The 19941-nt window shown below is 39.2% G+C and overlaps 1 protein-coding gene across 1 annotated transcript in view; it reads left to right on the top strand.

The window, feature by feature from the left end:
- Positions 1-19941, top strand: part of GLDC (glycine decarboxylase) — a 98296-nt gene that overhangs the window by 14086 nt on the left and 64269 nt on the right. Inside the window, exons 3-4 of the mRNA XM_019438123.2 lie at positions 6789-6924; positions 17450-17614. Coding sequence (XP_019293668.1) covers positions 6789-6924; positions 17450-17614 — 301 coding nt within the window. The remainder of the gene's footprint in view (positions 1-6788; positions 6925-17449; positions 17615-19941) is intronic.

Below are 19941 nucleotides of genomic sequence, written 5' to 3'. Positions count from 1 at the left end.
GGCCTCTCACAGAATGTAGTGTGACCCAAGGCCGAGGAGAAAATAAGAGACGTGGTGCCCCTTCTCTTCACCTCCCCACTGTGGGATGTTGTTCTGGTTTTCTTACAGCTAGTAGTAAGATCTTGAATCTTATATATGTTTTGAGTGAATAAGAAGAGCTGTAGGGGAAGAGCTGTCTCCTGTGGAGACAAGGGACCCAGGAGCCATTGCAAACAAAGATTGAACTTGCCTCAGCTCCTTTTGACTTTGGAGGTACCTGCTGGATGGCTCTAACCCCTGAGGGTAATGAGGGTCTGGGTGTGATGGTGTGTTAGTTAACTTAGAAAGAAGATGGGGAAGAACCTGGCAGGATTAGGGCCAAGTGGATCAGAGCCCCAAGTCAGGCCTGCATGGTGCTGTCCCAACCACATCTTGTCATGTAGGGTGGGTGTCCCTCTGCCAGTCTCAAAGAGTTTCCAATTCAAAGAGTTTCCATGCATTTTTCTACACTACACAGAGCTTATGAATTGGTTTACCTTCCTGGAATAAAGAGATTCTGTAATTCACAGACTGGTTGTGAAACTATCTTTCATTGGTGGGAAGGAAACTTGACAAGAGGGAGTAGGGTTTATGGGCTGGGTAAGTGGGTTGAAGCCAGGGTGTTATGGGGGAGGGAGAGGGGTGCTGCAAATGATTAGGTGATGCTACCGAAAGGCTACAGATTAGCATGGAATTTGTATACAAACTCCAGCTTCCATTCAGAAAATCCAAAAATGTCCTGACAAATGCTATCTGAATATTCATGGTCTGTTTATCTTGATTGAGACCTTCGACCCTACCCAATTGTTTTCTGAGCAGCTTTGAAGCCAAGGATCTGCAGGTTGGCAAGAAAAATATGCTAAGGCATTCTGTGTCTTAACATGCTGGCCCCAGCTTTCCCCTTCAGTCTCTGGCAGAAAAAGGTCTTTCTGGGCAAATTCAAATATGACTGTGTTGGTTTTCAGTCCTGATGATTTCCTTGGAGACCTTTTCTGAGTATCTTGCCAAGTACACGAAGGGCAGGGAGTGGGAGGGAGGCTCTGACACTGGTTGAGTGACTGTTCTGCGTTGGGTGCTGCTGAATTTCTCGGAAAATGCTCTGTGGACTTTTGGCCACTATGGGAACTGATAGGTGTCTGCGCTCATAGATTTCACCAAGAAGGATTTTGTTCTGCACATAACATTTTAATTTAATTTTTAGTTTTTGAGTATTATAGAAATATTGTCCAAAATTTTAAAACAAAGATAAATAAGAAAAAGCAAGACCCCTTCAGTCTCCTCTTATTAGTTTCTTGAGAATCATTCAAGAGATATTGTTAATAGATTGCATATACATATGTATTCTCTTTTTAATATAAATGGCAGAATCATATATACTCTCGATGGAAACTTATGCCTAATATTTTTAGATTGTCAAAAACCAGAAGCAAAGCATGGATACATTTTTTTCATATAACTGACACAAAAAGTAATCATGGGGTTATGTGTTAGGGGTGATAGGTTAAAGCATAAGAGGGAACTGTGTGTATGCATGTGTTTTGAAGCCACAAGAATATTAACCCATACAGCCTGCCTGTCTATTCTAATGATATTTTTCCAATTTTTGTCAAAATTCACATACATGAAAAATTATAATCTGGGCCTAGAGTGCATTGAGTATTTAATAGCTAAATTAGTTTATTCCTGTTAGAAAGTATTTATTTAGTGTAGTGGTTAGTACAAAGCCCTCCTTGATATTTTATGTGCTGGTGACAGAAGGGAGTCACTATTGGAAAGTCTCTTACATGGAATTATGTAACAAGAAAGTGTTCATTCTGAATTCTGCAAAGAGGAACAGCAAGAGGAGCAGTGTGAGACCCACCTGTAGATTCTTAGGGACTCAGGGCTCAGGCCACTGAACTCTGTTCTTGGTACATTAGGACCAGGGCATTATGCAATGCTCAGAGGCAGAGTAGTAAACAAGGTCAGAAGCAGGGTTTGTTCCATAAGAAAAGAACTTACTGCTTGAATTCCTGAAGGATTGCCTGGGGACTTTAATGGCTGGGGGTGGGGAGGGGCACAATAGTGAGACTAGCTGCTCCCCTGGGAGGCTATAGGCAAGCATTTGAAGAATGACACTTGTCTCCAAGTGTTTCTTAATGGACACTCCCTTTCTCTTTCTGTCTCATTTCCCCCCTAGTTAGTTTCACTGCCATTCTCATTAAGGAAAACAGTTACTGGAATTGGGTCTGGTTATAGAAGGAAGCTTTTTTTTGTCACATTGGAAGGAAGAGTGAGGAATGTGCACTGTTGTGGGGTTTGCTCTGGGGGAGATGGAATCTTTTTCTTCTCTGTCTTGTCCACAGAGCTCTCCTTGGGCTATGCTGCCCAAGGTTTGGATGGCACAACTGCCTCTTTATAATGCTTCTCTTACTAGGTAGGGGGAAAAGACTGCCACTTTACAGTTATAGATCCTACACTATTTTCCCTAGAAAGGAATTCTGTTCCAAGAGAAAGGAATCTAAATCTAGTGTGAAGTGCAGTGGTAGATTTGCATGCTTAGGATTTTGGCTTTTATTTAGACCAATCATGCCCCAAAACTTGCCCTTAGAGACTGATTCTGCTAGGTTCCATTTGAGATAGGTTCAGTAGGTAGATCTCTAATTGTGGACCTTTCCTCTTTCCTCCTTTTCTCAATGTCCATTGGTTGGCATCATTTAACATAGTAATTCAAACTCTGGACTCCTAAATACATGGGGTTGGCTCTTTTGCTAATTGGGCCAAAGTGAGATTTCATTAGTGGGTATGAGAAATGGTGAGCAGTGAACAGACATTTGAAACAATTCTGGCACTTACCCACTAAGCTGTGTGTCTGGGAATGTTTTTTATGATATGTGACTGATGCAGCCTGAGGTCTTGATTTTATCACAATAAAGGAGCAGCTTTGTTCTTCAAGTCACAAACTGCCTTGGTCTCCAGGTGGGAAGTGTCTTCAGGATGAACAATGGATGAGAGAATGAAAAAGGCTTCCACACCATTCTCACTTTGAAAAGTGTGGCCAAGTAACTACCCTACTCTTGATATCTCAGCAGTGTCAATTAGCTTGGTGTACAGAGGACTGCTCATTCTATTAACTCACTTTCTTCCCAAGAGAAGGTAAAATTGGTTGTAAAGACCAGCTATGATGAGAGCCAAATGGGGAACATTTGTGTTAGCCCCAAGCTGAATAGTGGTAGAGCCCATGAGTGCTTTGGCAGTTTGGTCCAGTGAGGACTAGAATAAATCTGTTATAGGATTAGAAACTTCATTGTCTCAAGTTTGATCATTTTCATGCTCTGGGTAGTGTGTGTGTGTGTGTGTGTGTGTGTGTGTGTGTGTGTGTGTGTGTGTCTGTGTGTGTGTGTGTGTGTCTGTGTGTGTGTGTGTGTGTAGTGTGTAAGAGATAGTGGCAGTTATGAGGGATGCTGATAATGTATCTGGAGACCCCAAAATCTCAGCTAGAATGGTGGAGGGATCTGATTTTTCCTTCTGCAGGAAAACCCATTCTCTCATACCTCTTAGCAGAACTGTCCAGGGTAGAGCCCAGTGGGTGCCTCAACTAGAGCCCAGCTCCCCTCTTTCCAGCAGCCTCTGCCACCCAAGCCCTGGTCCTGTCCTGGCCATATGCCTTAAACAGTTAGGAAAAGAAGACATGAACCCAGACTAGCCAGGTACCCACTGCCACATTCCACATCAGTTCAAGGTCTTCAGATAGATATCTATATCCCTTATAGCTGCCATTATGCCTTACACACTTGAATGAAACACTTGAAGAAATTTAAAGACCCACTGGCATAAGTGAAGAGCAAAATAATTAATTATAGAGAAGACCCAGAAGCATAGAGGTTACTAGCCAAGAGAGCTCCAGATGAAAAATTACGGGAGCAGAGAGGGGTAGTACTCAGTTGACTGCAGCCATGTTATTATGTCTCTGGGGTTCCTCTTCCTGCAATTTCCATTAATTCACTTGATCCTCAGTCCAATTTTTTAAGGGGGGGAAAAACTTTAATCACTAAAATAAGAAAAAAAGTCAAGCTTGAGAAACAAGGCTTGTTGATCCTATAGTGCTTCTGTCATTACATGGTGATGTGTTGCTCTATGTCCACATTTCCCTTTTCTTACAAGGACACCAGTCATTGAATTAGGGCTGACCCTAATATATCCTGAGTTCATCTTAACTTGATTACATTATTGAAACCCTATTTCCAAATAAGATCACATTTACAGGAATCGGGGGTTAGGACTTCAACATCTTAGGACACAGTTCACAGGACTTCTTTGCCCATCTCCCTCCTGGACTAATGTACAGGCTTCTTACCATACCTCCCTGTTTCCAGGGTCTCCTCTCTGACCTAGGCACAGTATCATTACAATTTTCTTTCTATAATGTAGAAAAGATCATATTATTTAGTACTCTGTTACTCCTAAACGTTAAACTCTTGATTTGACAGATAAAGTCCTTCACAGACTGTTCTCATTTGGATGCTAGACCTTTTGTCCTCATGACATAATATGGAAAAGGGACCCGTCCCTCTTTTATAGGATCTTAATTGAAGTTGGCCTTGCTGAATAGTGTGCCCGCCAGGCACTGCTAGTCTATCCCATCTCCTAATGGACTTCTCAATCACTCTATCCTAAGACTTTGGTAAGTGATTGGATTTCTTGCATAATTGCTAAGGATGCTATATCTCCTCAGATATTGGTTTATTGAACTTCACATATTCCTAGACTTTCAATGGAATAAGGCAAGGTTGTCTATCATAAGTCAGTTGAATGATATTTACTCATGTAACAAAACTGTCTTCTCTTGGTGCACCTGGGTGGCTCAGTTAGTTAAGCGCCCGACTTCAGCTCAGGTCATGATCTCATGGTTTGTGGGTTCAAACCCCGCGTCAGACTCTGCTGACAGCTTGGAGCCTGGAGCCTGTTTCAGATTTTGTGTCTTCCTTTTTCTCTGCCCCTCCCCTGCTCGTGCTCTTTCTCTCTCTCTCTCTCAAAAATAAACAAATTAAGAAAAAAACCCTGTCTTCTCTTTCTTTAACTTAGTCTGGCAAAATGATACATTTCTTGTAAATATATTTCTTGTGAAAGCATGTGGAGTGGGAAGGTAGATTGGAGGGTAAAAGTGCTTTCTTTGAGGATAAAGGAGTAATGAGAGTAATATTCACATAGAGTTCAGAAAGGTTAAAAGAAAGTGAAGCATCCTTCTAGCCAGTTGGCCATTTTAGAGACGGCTTATATTTTTCTCTGATATAGTAACAATAAAATCAGATAATTCTAAGATGTAAGTGACTGAGTCCCTGAGAAGATCTTAAAAGAGCCAGACATTTGCCCAAGTAGTTAAATTTTTAGCAGCATGATGCATCTATATGCAGAAGGGCAGAGAAAGAACCATGTAAGGTCATTTGTATCTGGAAACTATTAGTATAAGTGCTGTACCTGTAGCAGGTCTGTACCTGGTCCAGTAGGGAAAGTGTAGAATCTGTAGTTAGATAAACTGGGTTGTAACCATTCAATTTAAAAGCCATGTAGCCTTGGGTCAGTGATCTTGTTCATTCCTTAGATTCCTTAGCTGCATGAAAAGCATTTGGTGCAATTCTTGGCAAAGAGTAATGCTCAAATGTCAGATGCTATTATTATTTTGTTATTATGATATGAATGACCCCAAATAGGGTCGCACCTGTACCAAAAACTTTGTACTTCCTTTTCAATTATCTAAATGCTCTAATGGGAATTCTGGTTAAAACTGCATCTTTTATGGGGTGCCTGGGCAGCTCAGTTGGTTAAACATTCTACTATCACTCAGTTCATGATCTCACAGTTCCTGAGTTCAAGCCCCATATGGGGCTCTGTGCTGACAGCTGGGAGCCTGGAGCCTACTTCGGACTCGGTCTCTCTCTCTCTCTCTCTGTCCCTCCCCTGCTCGTGCTCTGTCTCTCAAAAATGCATAAACACTAAAAACATTTTTTTAACTGCATCTTTTATGACAACTAATATTTTACACTGTTGGGTGAAGAGCTTTTTATAAGTAGCCCTTTCAAGGGTGCCTGGATGGCTCAGTCGGTTAAGTGTCTGACTCTTGGTTTTGGCTCAGGTCATGATCTCATGGTTCGTGAGTTCGTGCGCCATGTCAGACTCTGCGCTGACAGCCCAGAGCCTGCTTGGGATTCTCCCTCCCCCCCACCCTCTGCCTCTACCCTGCTCGCACATGCTGTCTCTCTCTCTCTCAAAATAAATAAATAACCTTAAAAAAATAAATAAGTAGCCCTGTCAGTGATACAAAGGGAAAAGCATCCGAGTTAGTAGAGGAGTTTTAGAGAAAAATATAGGTCATGTATTTTTAAGACTTATGCCAATATTGGTATAAGGCAATTTAAAAGGGAAAACAGTACTTTACTAAGAGAAAACTGAATTTTTATTTGGTGTAAATACCACAGAAATGTAAAGGAACCAGAGGAAAGTTGGAATGAGGCAAGTATTAAAATTGGGTAATTCTAACAAAGCCAAAAAAGGGAGCCAAAAAAAAAAATTGTGAGGAACCAACTTTGAGGAGTAATTGAGTACTATTTTGTGGATTTTTGAAATTTCTACATTTAGTCCTTAGTGTTGTTAAGGGGTTGATTCTTATATTTTCCAGATAGCTGTTTTCATATATAGGGTATATTCAAATGAAATAAAGGTCTTCAACTATAATTAAAGCTCTCTTTTGCGATATTTTTTGCCTATAATATTTCTCTCTTTCTTACAATCAGGTGAAAATGAAATCCTTACAACTCTGCATGCCATTTCCAGCAAAAACCAGATCTGGAGATCGTATATGGGCATGGGCTATTATAACTGCTCTGTGCCACAGACGATTTTGCGGAACTTACTGGAGAATGCAGGATGGTAATGTATTATTGATTGAATACAGGAATACTGTGTTTTGATTTGCATTATTCCCCTCCATTTTCCCATGCCCTCCTCCCCCTTGGAGCATCAGAACTTATACACTAACACCTACACTCCTGTGTTTTCTCTAACCTCCAGGAACCTACCTGGCTTTCTCTGGTTTGGGAAATTTCCTTACTTAAATGTAAAGAAAATGTTGAGGTTCTTCCCACTTTTATTCCCTTAAAACATTCTAGAGCTCTAAAATGTCGATGGTGTTAATCTGTTCCAATATAATGTTCATTCTGTCTTTGTAAGCACATTGAGCAAGATGTCAACTTGTAGGTGGACAGATTCAGGGCTTTATTCTTCGGAGACACTGGGATTTTAAGGTTATGTCTTTTTTTTTTTTTTTTTTTTAAGCCTATGTCTGAGCTTACTCTGTGAGTCTGAATCTTAGTCCATTGCCTTCTCAGGATTTTAGGAGTGTCCTTTACCTCCTTCCCCCAATATTCTGTGTTCATAATCAATGGCAAAAGCAGACATAGTATTAGGTAAATGGAGATTAAAATATCAGCTTCATTATTTAACACTTTGTAGCAAAAGAGAACACATGTATTCTGTGAACAGGCTCTTCTAGAAACAGTAAAAGAAGGGATGGAGCTGCACATACTCAGTTGCTTGCTCTGTTCTTATCTCACCAATTAGGAAACTCATTCCTATTCTAGGGGTGTGCCTGCTAGTGTGTGTGTGTGTGTGTGTGTGTGTGTGTGTGTGTGTTCTCCCTTGTTCTGCCCACTCTTGCTGCTACTGTTTGCACAACTCTGAAAGTGTTTCCCCAACACTTAAGGAAAACACCCAAGTCCACATCCATGCTATTTTGCTATTTTCCGTTGCAGTTGGCTGTATGATAGGAAGAACAAAACAGAGGTTCACATCTCAATACTAAATAAGAAAACACCTTGGATATTTCTTGATAGGCAGAGGTCATGGCTCCAAAGGAGCCTGAGAGCAGACCAGGCCATCTGCTGCTTCTGCCCAGTGGGAAATATTATCTGACTATAGAGGAGGAAAGATGGGGATGCCTGGGCCTTTCTTTCTCTTGGTTTTGGATCACTATCATTACATACACTTTATTTGAAGTGTGAATGTTTGAATATGAAATTGTATTTCAATTGATGTCTCAAAAGGAATGTATGCACTTATTTCTGGTGTAGAAACAGAAGTGTGGAGGCAATGATAATTCCCAGATGACTTTTTTTTTGAGTTAGTTGCTGTAAGAAATAACTTTTTTTTTTTTTAATTATGTAGGCACGTATAACAAGTATGCAGATGCCATTTCTTTGGTCCATAAGTATAGCTGTACTTGAGTTTTATAAAACATCAAATATAAATAACCTGAAACTGTAATAATACACAATTGGCTTCTTACACAGACATACCAGGAAGTACAAGCTGAAAAATTGAGTAAATTAACATGGTTTTACATTAATATATATAGTGCCAGTTAATATTTAAAAATAAGTTTCAAGGGGCACCTGGGTGGCTCAGTTGGTTAAGGGTCGACTCTTGATTTCAGTTCAGTCACGATCTCAGGGTTGTGAGTTCAAGCTCTGTATTGGGCTTTGCACTCACAGCATGAAGACTGTTTTGGATCCTCTGTCTCCCTCTTTCTGCTACTACACTGCTCAATATCTTAGTAAATTATAAGAAAAAGGCAATCTTATCAAAGCCTAATCTCTAGAAACTTATTTACTCAGTTTCCTGGAGCCCCAGTTTCACCCTCCCCTCCATAGTGATATGGAGAACAAAGAAAAAGAGGAAATGGCAGATAAAATTCAATTTCCTAGGGCGCCTAGGTGGCTCAGTCCTTTAAGCCTCTGACTTCAGCTCAGGTCATGATTTCACAGTTCTGAGTTCAAGTCCCATGTCAGGCTCTGTGCTGACAGCTCAGAGCCTGGAGCCTGCTTCAGATTCTGTGTCTCCCTCTCTCTCTGCCCCTCCCTAGCTCACACACTCTCTCTCTCTCAAAAAAAAAAACAAAAACAAAACAAAAACAAAAAAAAAACAGTAAAAAAATTTTTAAAAACAAGTTTCAATGCTTGGCACCTGATGATATAAGAGGTAAGTTTAATTTCTAGTACTACCAATTATCATGTGAGGATAGATTAAGCAATTGCCTCTGCAATTCAAAGGTAATTATAGCAAGATGTAAAGATTGTCTTTTAGGTTAGCATATGTAAAAAAATCAACTTTAGTAAAGGGAAGGTAGGCTTCTCTGTGGGAAATCATAAGTTGCCCCAATGTGAGCTTTTGCAATACCAAAGGACATGCTCCACAGCAATAAATTTTAAATTTAATTTGAATTCTCAGTGATCAGAATTCTCATTTCTATATAATGGCTTTATATAAGTGGCTCTTTACCCGCCACCCTAGGACAGACTATTGAGACATTAATTAATCCATTTTTTTTACCTTAAAAACAAATATGTAACCCTCATACCCCAAAAAAACTCAGGAGCTGCCAAAAAATGTACTGTTTTGTTGTAGTCAGCACATGAAGATAGGGCCCTCTGTGGGAGGGAAAGAGCTAACTTCTGAGCACCAGTTAGCAAAACCAGATGAGTTCACACTCCTTTCTGATTTTTGTAATTTTTCATTTCCCTGATTCCACTGAGATCCTGCTCACTCCCTCCCTACCCCCTCATTCTCTCCTTAAAACATCAAGCTACCTCTTGTACACATACCACACCATATACACGCACATATGCACACACACATACAAAGATGCAGACCCATCTAAGAATACACATTTTTTGACAATTTTGGCATTTTGAAAATGTCCTACTTAAACTTTGCACAAAGTGTTCTTAGCACCAGGAATAAACCTGGTGTGGCTACTGTTTATGACATGGGAACTTATACTTGCCTGCATACCACCCACAAGCATAACTGGTTTCTGGAGTCTGTGAGGGGCTGGACGTGTGTTTCGCTATCAGTACAGATGACAGTTATCTGCTGCCTCAAGTCCAGACCTGTAGTTCTGAGGAAAAAGGCATTTGTGCGGGCCAGCACAGAAGTTATCCTGGATGTATGGGAGCACAGCACCTTTGCATCATTTTCTGCTTTTGCATGAATGCAAAGCAGACCTGGTTGCTCAGAGTGCTTTGTCCTAGATGCTGTTACTTGTGTCCCATCATTATAGGCGCCAGATCCCTGGCCACAGCTTTTAGTTTGAACATGCTCCATTCCTTCATTAGTAAGAGAACAGGAAAGAACTATCAAAGAGGTAGAGTTGTTTGTGTTTTGTTGTTGTTGCTTTGCTTTTGGTATGTGTGAGAGAATGTATTTGCATTGCTGAGGCATGTTTTCCACTATGGTTTTGATAAAAGTTTGAATGATAAACTCCAAATGCAAATGGTCTGTCTCTCTTTCCCCTTACAAAATAAGCCTCAAAAGTACATGAATGAGCTTCAGCATTTCTGAATAGTGGCCAGGGTCCTTCACTCTTGGTGGCCATAGAGAATATTCACCATATTGCTTCCTGGCTGTGAGTGGATGTGTTAATTTACTTTAGGAGCAGCCAGGATTTTGAGAGGGAGCCAATGTTGTTTTTGCTTTTCAGTCCTGGTTTTTGGGCGCATTTTACATATTATTCTTTTCCATTTACTGAAAGCGGATTTGAATCACAGAGTAATATTGTACCTCACCAGCACTGATAGAGAGGGCTGTGCACATGAGATTTCACATTATCATCCTTCTGAATGGTTTCCATAGAGACGGAGCCAACAAATTCCGGTAACGTGAGGTGAAAATAAATGGACAACATAGCTTCAAAAGAATACAAACATTGGGGCTCTTACAAGAAAATTTACATCAGGTCCAGAATTTTATTTTCTGGGGTCCACTGCTACAAATCTTTTACTGCTGATAACATCAGTAACTAATATAAAAAAACTTATATGTTTTTTGTACCTATTTCTGTTTTGTGTAACTTTGGCACTGGGATTAAAATGACAGAATCTAATGAATGTTTGTCCTACCTCAAAACCCACCATCATCTTCTTTCTCAATTCTACGAGGAAGTCACAGCCCCAAATCATGAAAATACTGATTATTTTGAATAAATGTTAATGCCAAGTTGAATATATCAAACATCCTGTTTGAGCCAGACAAAATGCCTTCTTGGATGTGCAGATGCTTTAAAAAAAAAAAAATTAAAATACAACAAGAAACAGAAGTGAATTCAGTTAAATAGTCAGTTGAAATATAGAAAATGTAGAAGCACCCGGTTGGCTCAGTTGGTGGAGCATGCAACTCTTGATCTTGGAGTTGTGAGTTTGAGCCCCACATTGGGTGTAAAGATTACTTAAAAATAAAACCTTTAAAAAAGAAAAGAAATAAAGAAAAATGTAGATTACAGACACACTTTCTTAATCAGTGTATTTTGTCTAATTGAAGCATGTATTACAGCAGGCCCCGTGTAAACATTTTTCCCCTGAAATGAGGGTTTTCTAGTATCCTTGGGCCTCAGACTCACTGAACTGAATTTTTAAAATAGATGCTTGTTAAGACCTTTAATGCCAGTTATTTCAGTACTGTAGAAAATGTGTAGACTATAAAGGAAGTTCACCAGTAAAAGAAGTGGGATCATATGTTATTTTTTTGCAAGAAAAAATTATATCTCTCTACCTTTAGCAGTGCTAATTAACATCAGCCCAAGTTTGGGCTTATGAAGTGATGAGCACAGTGAGAAAGGATGAGCAAGGGAAGAGAATATTAAATCTCAAAGTCTATTATGAAAGGAACAGCACAGTCTCTGGTATGAAGGACTGTGCTTGGGAGGTATGGGGTTTTTTCCTGCAGGTAATGGGGAGACATCCCCATTTAAGCAAGGAAGTCAAATACAGCACACGTCTGCACCACAGATATTCAATAGTTTCCTGTTCTAAGGACAGCATCAGGGCAGTAAGGCGATAAAGAACAAGCGGTGGATAGAAGGCATTGGAAGGAAGACTATGGGAATTAATCATTATTTGCTCTCAAAAAAACTGTATTTTCTACCTTGAGAATTGGCAGAGTGCCTTTGAAGGAATAAGAATATTCCGGAAGAGAAACTAGTTTGTTTGGGGGATCTAGTTGGAGGAAGAATAGGCAATGTGAGGCTGACACAAGATGTGATAAATTTCCAGGGGGGGAAAAAAAAACAACTTTCCAAGTAGAAATATCTAATAATATCTGAGTAGAACTATATGTAAATCCTCTTAAAGATCAAAATAGGGGAAAAACACAACTTTTCAAAACAACTAAAATTTAGGTAGGATTTTACCATTTCCAAATGCTTTATATATATTAATCTCCTTTGAGTGCAAAGAAAACATGATATAGATGATGTTATCACCAAGAGAAATTGGCAGAGAGATTTAGTTACTTGTCCCAGTTCACAGGTAGTAAGTTAAAGAATTAAGGTTGAAACCCAGGGCATATTAATATTTAGTGTCATGATAATGCAGAGAAATCTGTGAATCATTATACTACTTAAGAGTACATACAGATATGTTCTTTCTGGAGAGGGACATGGCAATATATACTGAGAACCTTAAAACTAGTTTTCATATACAATTCAAAATTCCACTTTTAAGAAATTATCCAAAGGAAATAAGACAAAGAGAAGGCTGTTCACTGTTATGCTATTTCTTTTTTTTTTTTTTTTAATTTTTTTTTTTAAGTTTATTTATTTTTGAGACAGAGAGAGACAGAGCATGAACGGGGGAGGGGCAGAGAGAGAGGGAGACACAGAATCGGAAGCAGGCTCCAGGTTCTGAGCCATCAGCCCAGAGCCTGATGCGGGGCTCGAACTCACGGACCGCGAGATCGTGACCTGAGCCGAAGTCGGACACTTAACCGACTGAGCCACCCAGGTGCCCCACTGTTATGCTATTTCTAATATTTAAAACACAAAGCAATATTTAATTTGAAGGGAATTTATGGTAAATAAAATGATTTAATACCACATAACAAAATTATGTTGTAGAATAATGAAGTTATTAGAAATTGTCCATGGAATAATGTTAATGAAAATCAGTATAGAAAATCAGTATTTTCTCAAATCAGTATAGAAAAATTTACAGGAGCCTACCGGGAAGGGTCCGAGATAGGGTCACCTTTAGGGGTCAGGAAGGAAGGGCTTGGTCCTGGCAGCCGCGGCACGAGGTGGTTCGAGATTCTTCCCGGGATCAGCATCATGGTAGTGTGCTTGGTCATCCCTGGCATGAGCCACTGCGTACATCCACAGGTTCTGTAACGAGGGCAAGGAAAAAAGGGTTGCCTATTATCCGTATCAGTGGAGTCTGATGCAAAGAGATAGGCACATCTCTGGAGTTAATCGTTACTATGTGTCAAAGTGTTTGGAGAATATTGATTGAAGAAGCCTTTTCCTGACTGATGAAGAATAATTCAGTTATGCTCATCTGCCCTTTCTAGAAGGTAATGCAGTGTATCAATGTAGTACATAATAAAAACAAAAAAGTAAAATTAAAAAAAAAATAAAAAGAAAAATGTACATAGGGCATAGTCTTACTTTAAATATAAATATGGGGGCACTTGGCGTGGCTCAATAGGTTAAGCATCCAACTCTTTATTTTAGCTCAGGTCATGATCTCATGGTTTTGTGGGGTTGAGCCCCATGTCAGGCTCTGCCCTGACAGTGTAGAGTCTGCTTGGGACTCTGCCCCTCCCTGGTTGCTTGTACTCTCTCTCTTTGAAAATAAAAATTTGCTATTATTTTTTTAAATGTTTATTCATTTCTGAGAGAGAGAGAGAGAGAGAGAGAGAGAGAGAGAGAGAGAGGCAGCGTGAGTGGAGGAGCAGAGAGAGAGGGAGACACAGAGTCCAAGGCAGGCTCTAGGGTCTGGGCTGTCAGCACAGAGTGTGATGATGCGGGGCTCAAACTCACAAACTGTGAGATCATGACCTGAGCCAAAGTTGGTCACTTAACCAACTGAGCCACCCAGGTGCCCCTGAAAATAAACATATATATATATATATGATATATATACGTATGATATATATACGATATATATACGTATGATATATACGTATATATATCATATATATATATATATATATATATGAGTTAATTTACTCTCATATATATGATGTAGAAAAGAGTAAATTAACTGACTGGTAATCTCACAATGTATACATATATATCAAATGATTACATTGCATACTTTAAATATATACAGCTTTGATTACCTCAATAAAGCTGGAGAAAAAAGAATTATAAAGAAAAGTCACAAATCAACAAGGGACAGACAACACAACAGAAAAATGGACAGCATAATAGTTGAGTGTGCTTGTCACAAAAGAGAAAAAGAAAAAACACAGAAAAGAAATGTATGTAAATGTTAACTATTATAACAATGGAGTTTTGGGATAATGAGTGATTTTATTTTTTTGACAGTTGACTGAGTTTTTCACTTTGTACAATGAAAAGGTGTAAGGTTGTAAATTCTTGATATATAAAGTGATTAATAAATGGTAGCAGAGGTCTTTAATATTCAGAATACAAAATAAAAAGGAAGTAAAAACCACCCAGAGAAAACTATAGTTTACACTTTGATTTACTTGTTTTTATGAATTTATAAAAATGGAATCAAGGAATTTTACATTGCACTTTTAAAATTAATATATTGGGAACATCTCCATGTCAGGAAATATTCTTTTATCCATCATTTTTAGTAAATGCATAGTATTATGTGTGTATAGTGTCCAATCATTCTTTTTCGGTGGACACTTCATTTTGTTCCTCATTTTTCAACTTTCAGTGCTCTGATGAGTTCTTTGGAGCATTGCTCTCTGTATTCCTATTGTATATTATATGTCATTGGATATACCGGGTCTCTCCCATTCATTAGATGGACTAGCTAATCTGTGTGTACGCTCGTGTGTGCGTGTATGCAAGTTTGTGTGTCTGTCTATATGTAAAATAATGACTCTGAATAAAGTTTCATGTTAGCCAGGCATACTAAGCGTGTCTGTGGTGGCAGGCAATGCTGTGTGTGAAAGTCTTATCTGATGTGAGGTCACAATTGCTCCTTGTCTATGCCTTTTGTGTGACCCCATTTCTACTCAAATTCCTTTTCTACTTGTCTACAAAATGTATTGTGTGCCTCATTCATTCCAGTTCACCACCCAGTTAGAATTTGGCAAACCGAGTTGCTAAGGCAGCCTGTTCAAGGAGTTAACTGAAACAAAAATGTACTCTGCTGTGCGCACACGCACGCACACATGTGCGTGTACACACACACACACATACACAGCTATACCAATAAAAGTTTTGGGAAAATTATTTCAAAGTCTTGACATTGTACTGCTTGGTAAAGCAAGTTCCCCCACCCACTTCTGCTTAACATAAGAAGTATTGTTTTCAAAGCCTTCAAAAAAGAAAAAAGAAAAAGGATGGAAATATCCTGTACATGATTACCAGAGGAGGAGAGAAAGGCATAAGGCTTGAAAAAGTGAAAACAAAACAAAAAGCCTAAATTTTTTTCCTAATGCTTTCCTGGCTGGGAAGAACAAAAATAGAGTTATGTCAACCATATGTGGGAGCGTGGGCCCCGATCTATCCCACTTTGGTGGTTGTCAGAGTGAACAGATTCTTGGTGAAAAGATAGCTCTACCACACGTTCTCAGTTACCCTCTATCTTATCAGCTTATTTTAGTTTTTAAAATATTATCATGGTGAAATAATTTCATTTATTATCACTTTTTCCCCATTACAATATGTTCTCCTTGATATCAGGGATCTATTTGCTTATTACCAGAACTTATTATATAGTTCTTGACACTTAGGCATGTAATAACATGGATGAATGAGTGAATGAAGGAATGAAGAAAAAAAAGGATGAAGGCACTAAGTGGGTTAACTCAAATACCTAATAAACCATTTTTGGCTAATAACTGGAGGATATAAGGGTGGAACTCACATCTATGCTGCTTTCTAACCATTTATATCCTTGAATTTTTTTTTTTTTTTTTTTTTTTAGCATTTATTTTAGAAAGTCCATGCATGTGTGTGTACGTGCACTTAAGGTGGGGGGTAAAGGCAGACAGTGAGGAGAGAAAATCCTCATGAGAAGCCCGCCTGACACTGGGCTAAAACTCACAAACTGTGAGATCAAGAACTAAGCCAAAACCAAGACCCAGGTGCTTAACCAACTGAGCCACGCAAGTGCCCCTAAACAAAAAGTTTTGAGTATTAAATAGTAGATTCTTGGATGCTTTCCTATTGTGAACTGTGATTGAGGTAGTCTTTTAGCTAGAAGAAAGATAACAGGGAGTAAAACTTGTTTATGTTACTATAGGTAGCTTCAAGTAGATTTTAAGAGCCAGCTTATAATAAAATACAGTAAAACCTTGGTTCCAGAAAAATGGTTGTAATCCAAAGCACTTGCATATCAGTGAATTTCAAGAACCATTGTCTCAGTTGTGATCATGACATAGCTCGTTTGTCAAGTTAAAATTTATTAGAAATGTTTGCTCAAGTTACTCTCAATTCAAGGTTTTACTGGACATAGATATGAAAAGGTTATTAAAATAGAAAGGTAAGATTAATAAAAAAAGAAACGTAAGATTAAAAAATAACTTAAAGAGATAGAAATGTAAATACTGAATGTACCCAAGCAAAAGATAATATTGTTACTATGACTTATCTCTGAGCTTCCTTACAAAGGTCAAAGGGAATGGGAATGAAAGCTGGTGCAGCCACTCTGGAAAACCGTAGGGAGGTTCCTCAAAAAACTAAAAATAGAACTACCCTACGACCCAGCACTTGCACTACTAGGCATTTATCCATGGGATACAAGTGTGCTGTTTCCAAGGGACACATGCACCCCCATGTTTATAGCAGCACTATCAACAATAGCCAAAGTATGGAAAGAGCCCAAATGTCCATCGATGGATGAATGGATAAAGAAGATGTGGTATACATCTTGTGGTATACAGTGGAGTATTACTCAGCAATCAAAAAGAATGAAGTCTTGTCATTTGCAACTACATGGATGGAACTGGAGGGTATTATGCTAAGTGAAATTAGAGAAAGACAAAAATCATGACTTCACTCATGACAACTTTAAGAGACAAAACAGAGGAACATAAGGGAAGGGAAACAAAAGTAATATAAAAACAGGGAGTGGGACAAAACAGAAGAGACTCATAAATATGGAGAGCAAACTGAAGGTGACTGCAGGGGCTGTGGGAGGTGGGATGGGCTAAATGGGTAAGGGGCATTAAGGAATCTACTCCTGAAATCGTTTCACTATATGCTAACTAATTTGGATATAAATTTTAAAAAATAAAAAAAATTGAAAAAAGAAAAAGAAAAAAACACAACAAAGGTCAAAGGGAAGCTTACTGATACACAATTCTCAAGAGGGGCAAAATTAATTTTCAGTTACTAAATTCCAAAATGAAGACATTCTGTGAGCTTTTCCCAATAGTGGAGTCAGAGTTTGGACATGGCCTCTTATGTCTCTCACAGGATCAGCCAATATACTCCATACCAGCCAGAGGTGTCTCAGGGGAGACTGGAGAGTTTACTAAACTACCAGACCATGGTGTGTGACATCACAGGCATGGACACAGCCAACGCATCCCTGCTGGATGAGGCTACAGCAGCTGCTGAGGCGATGCAGCTGTGCCACAGGTGAGAGGCCCACAGGGCAAGGGACATCCTCCAGTCTCACCTGCTGTGCTGGTGAAGCTGGCCCTGTCAGTGTCCAGTGACTCATCCCTCTCACACAGACACACATAGCATTATACTAGTCACCTGACATAACAAAATCTGAAATAAAACTGTGGCTTTTTAAAGCTTTTTAAGCCACTTGTTACCTTATTAAAGTTTGTATTTTGAGAAAGAGCATGAGCAGGAAGAGGGCAGAGAGTGGGAGAGAGAATCCCAAGAAGGCTCCGTGTTCTCAGTTCAGAGCCTAATGTGGGGCTCAAACTCATGACTTGTGCGATCATGACTTGAGCCGAAACCAAGAGTTGGATGCTTAACAAACTGAGCCAACCAGGTGCCCCTAAAAAAGCTACTTTTTAAAGCCACTATTGTTCACTGTTTTACATTACAGAAGAAAAACATTTGTCCTCTTACATAGTGTTAAGTTCAGGGATGTTACAGCAATTCTGATATAGTATCAAGCTCCTTGCTCTGTACCATCTTCAGCGTGAAGTCTTGGTCCTCATGGTCACAAAATGACTGCTGGGGCTTTCATCATGACCTCTGTACCCAGAAAGAAGAAAAGGGGCAGTGTAAAGGGTGCTGCTAGCTAAATAAGCCCTCTTTAAAGAGTCTTGGAAGGCAGCTCTGCTCACCACTATACCACCAACGCTGCACTTTAAAGAAGCCCCAACTTTTGGAAGCCCCAACTCAGCTACTTTACTCTTCATTGAGCACATCTATCTACAAGTGGCCTGGAGAAATGTGGTTTTCACTAGATGGGCACATTGCTGCCCCCTTACATATTGGGATTCTGTTACTGTTATTGGTTCAGGACAGAATGGATATTACGAAGGAACTGGCAGTCTGTATTGTAATACTAAATATTACCTTCTTTCATGAAGCATATTGTTTTAGGTTGTATATAATTTTTATAGCCTGCTTTCTTTTTCTATTTAACAATATATGGTGAACGTTCCCCCCATTTCTTTAGTCAGCTTTTTAGGATATGGCTTTTATTGACTACATGATAGTACTCACTTGCATGGAAATACCATCATTTATGTAACCTCACCTCTATTTTTTCACACGTACTTTAATCCTATCTTTTACAGTTACTAATGTTCTTGTTATTTTTTACATCTTTAGAATCAATTTTGTCAAAGATTCCGATTATTTCCTGAGGACACATTTCTAGAAGTAGAATTGCCGGGTCATGGTATATACTTAACAATTGCTCTCCAGTTTCCACCTTCCTTTGCTTCTTGCCTTGTGAGTACATTTGAGCTTACCTTACTAGTAGAATTCTCATGTAGATGTCATCTGGTGGGGAAATCTGCCCACATTCACTGGTGTGTCTGTGAGGTTTTGTCCCTCTGGCCCTGAATGCTCATGTAAGTCTCTTTCTTGGCTTCCACAGACTTAAGGGATGGTTAAATTGGTTCTGTGTGCATGGAAGTTTCCCCCATACCAACAAACGATTCTTGGACAGAGGCAGGTGTCCAAGAATTCAACTCAATTCTGAATGACCAAATATGTATTTCTTATACATCATAACATTGCAGTAGTGAACTCCAAACTCGCTTACCAGGTATGGAAATGTCTAAATATCCCGCCGCAGGCTGTTCTGCTTCCCAAGCAGCCCTAGGGGTGGGCTCAGGCTCTTCCTCCTTACCCTGGGTGGACAGCCAAAAAGGAATATCTCTCTATTCTCAGCTTTTCATATTTTTGTCTTCCTCATCCACCTTTGTGCTGCCTTTTCATTTTCCTCCCTGACTCTCTTTCTAGGTAAGGGCTTCGATTTCACACTTGGAGAAGCTGAGGTCTTTCTTGTTGGTTCAGGGGTTCTGTCCTGAACTGATTTGAGTTAATGACCTACTACTCTGTAAATGCTTGGTTTGCTTCCTCTCTCTTCAGTCTCATACCTTCAGGCCTGCATTTAATTATATCCTTGAAAAGCAGCCTTGTGCTTTTTGTCTTCAGGAAAATGTTCTTTAAAATAGCAGGTTTTTTTTGTTTCCATCTTAGGTCATTTAGGCTCAGATGGCTCTTCTCTCGATTTACTTAGATTCACACTGTGAAGAGCATTGTGCTTTGGGTAATTAATCACTTTTGTATTTCCCCAACTCTACTTATTCTTCTATTAACTTATGCTTATTATAAAAATACCTGTTAAGAGTGGAAATAATATGCAAACAGTAGAAAATATAATGAAGTGAAACCTGCAGTCCTGTTCCATTGAGGAAACTGTTGTTAACTGGTCATTGTGTACCTTTCTGGGAAATTAAATGAAAAGCACAATATACATGCGC

Source organism: Panthera pardus, unplaced genomic scaffold, assembly GCF_024362965.1.
Source record: "Panthera pardus isolate Hobbes unplaced genomic scaffold, ASM2436296v1 HiC_scaffold_20, whole genome shotgun sequence".
In the NCBI taxonomy this organism is placed as follows: domain Eukaryota; kingdom Metazoa; phylum Chordata; class Mammalia; order Carnivora; family Felidae; genus Panthera; species Panthera pardus.
Note: the sequence above shows the minus strand (reverse complement) of the source record. Positions and strands in the feature narration are given on the sequence as shown.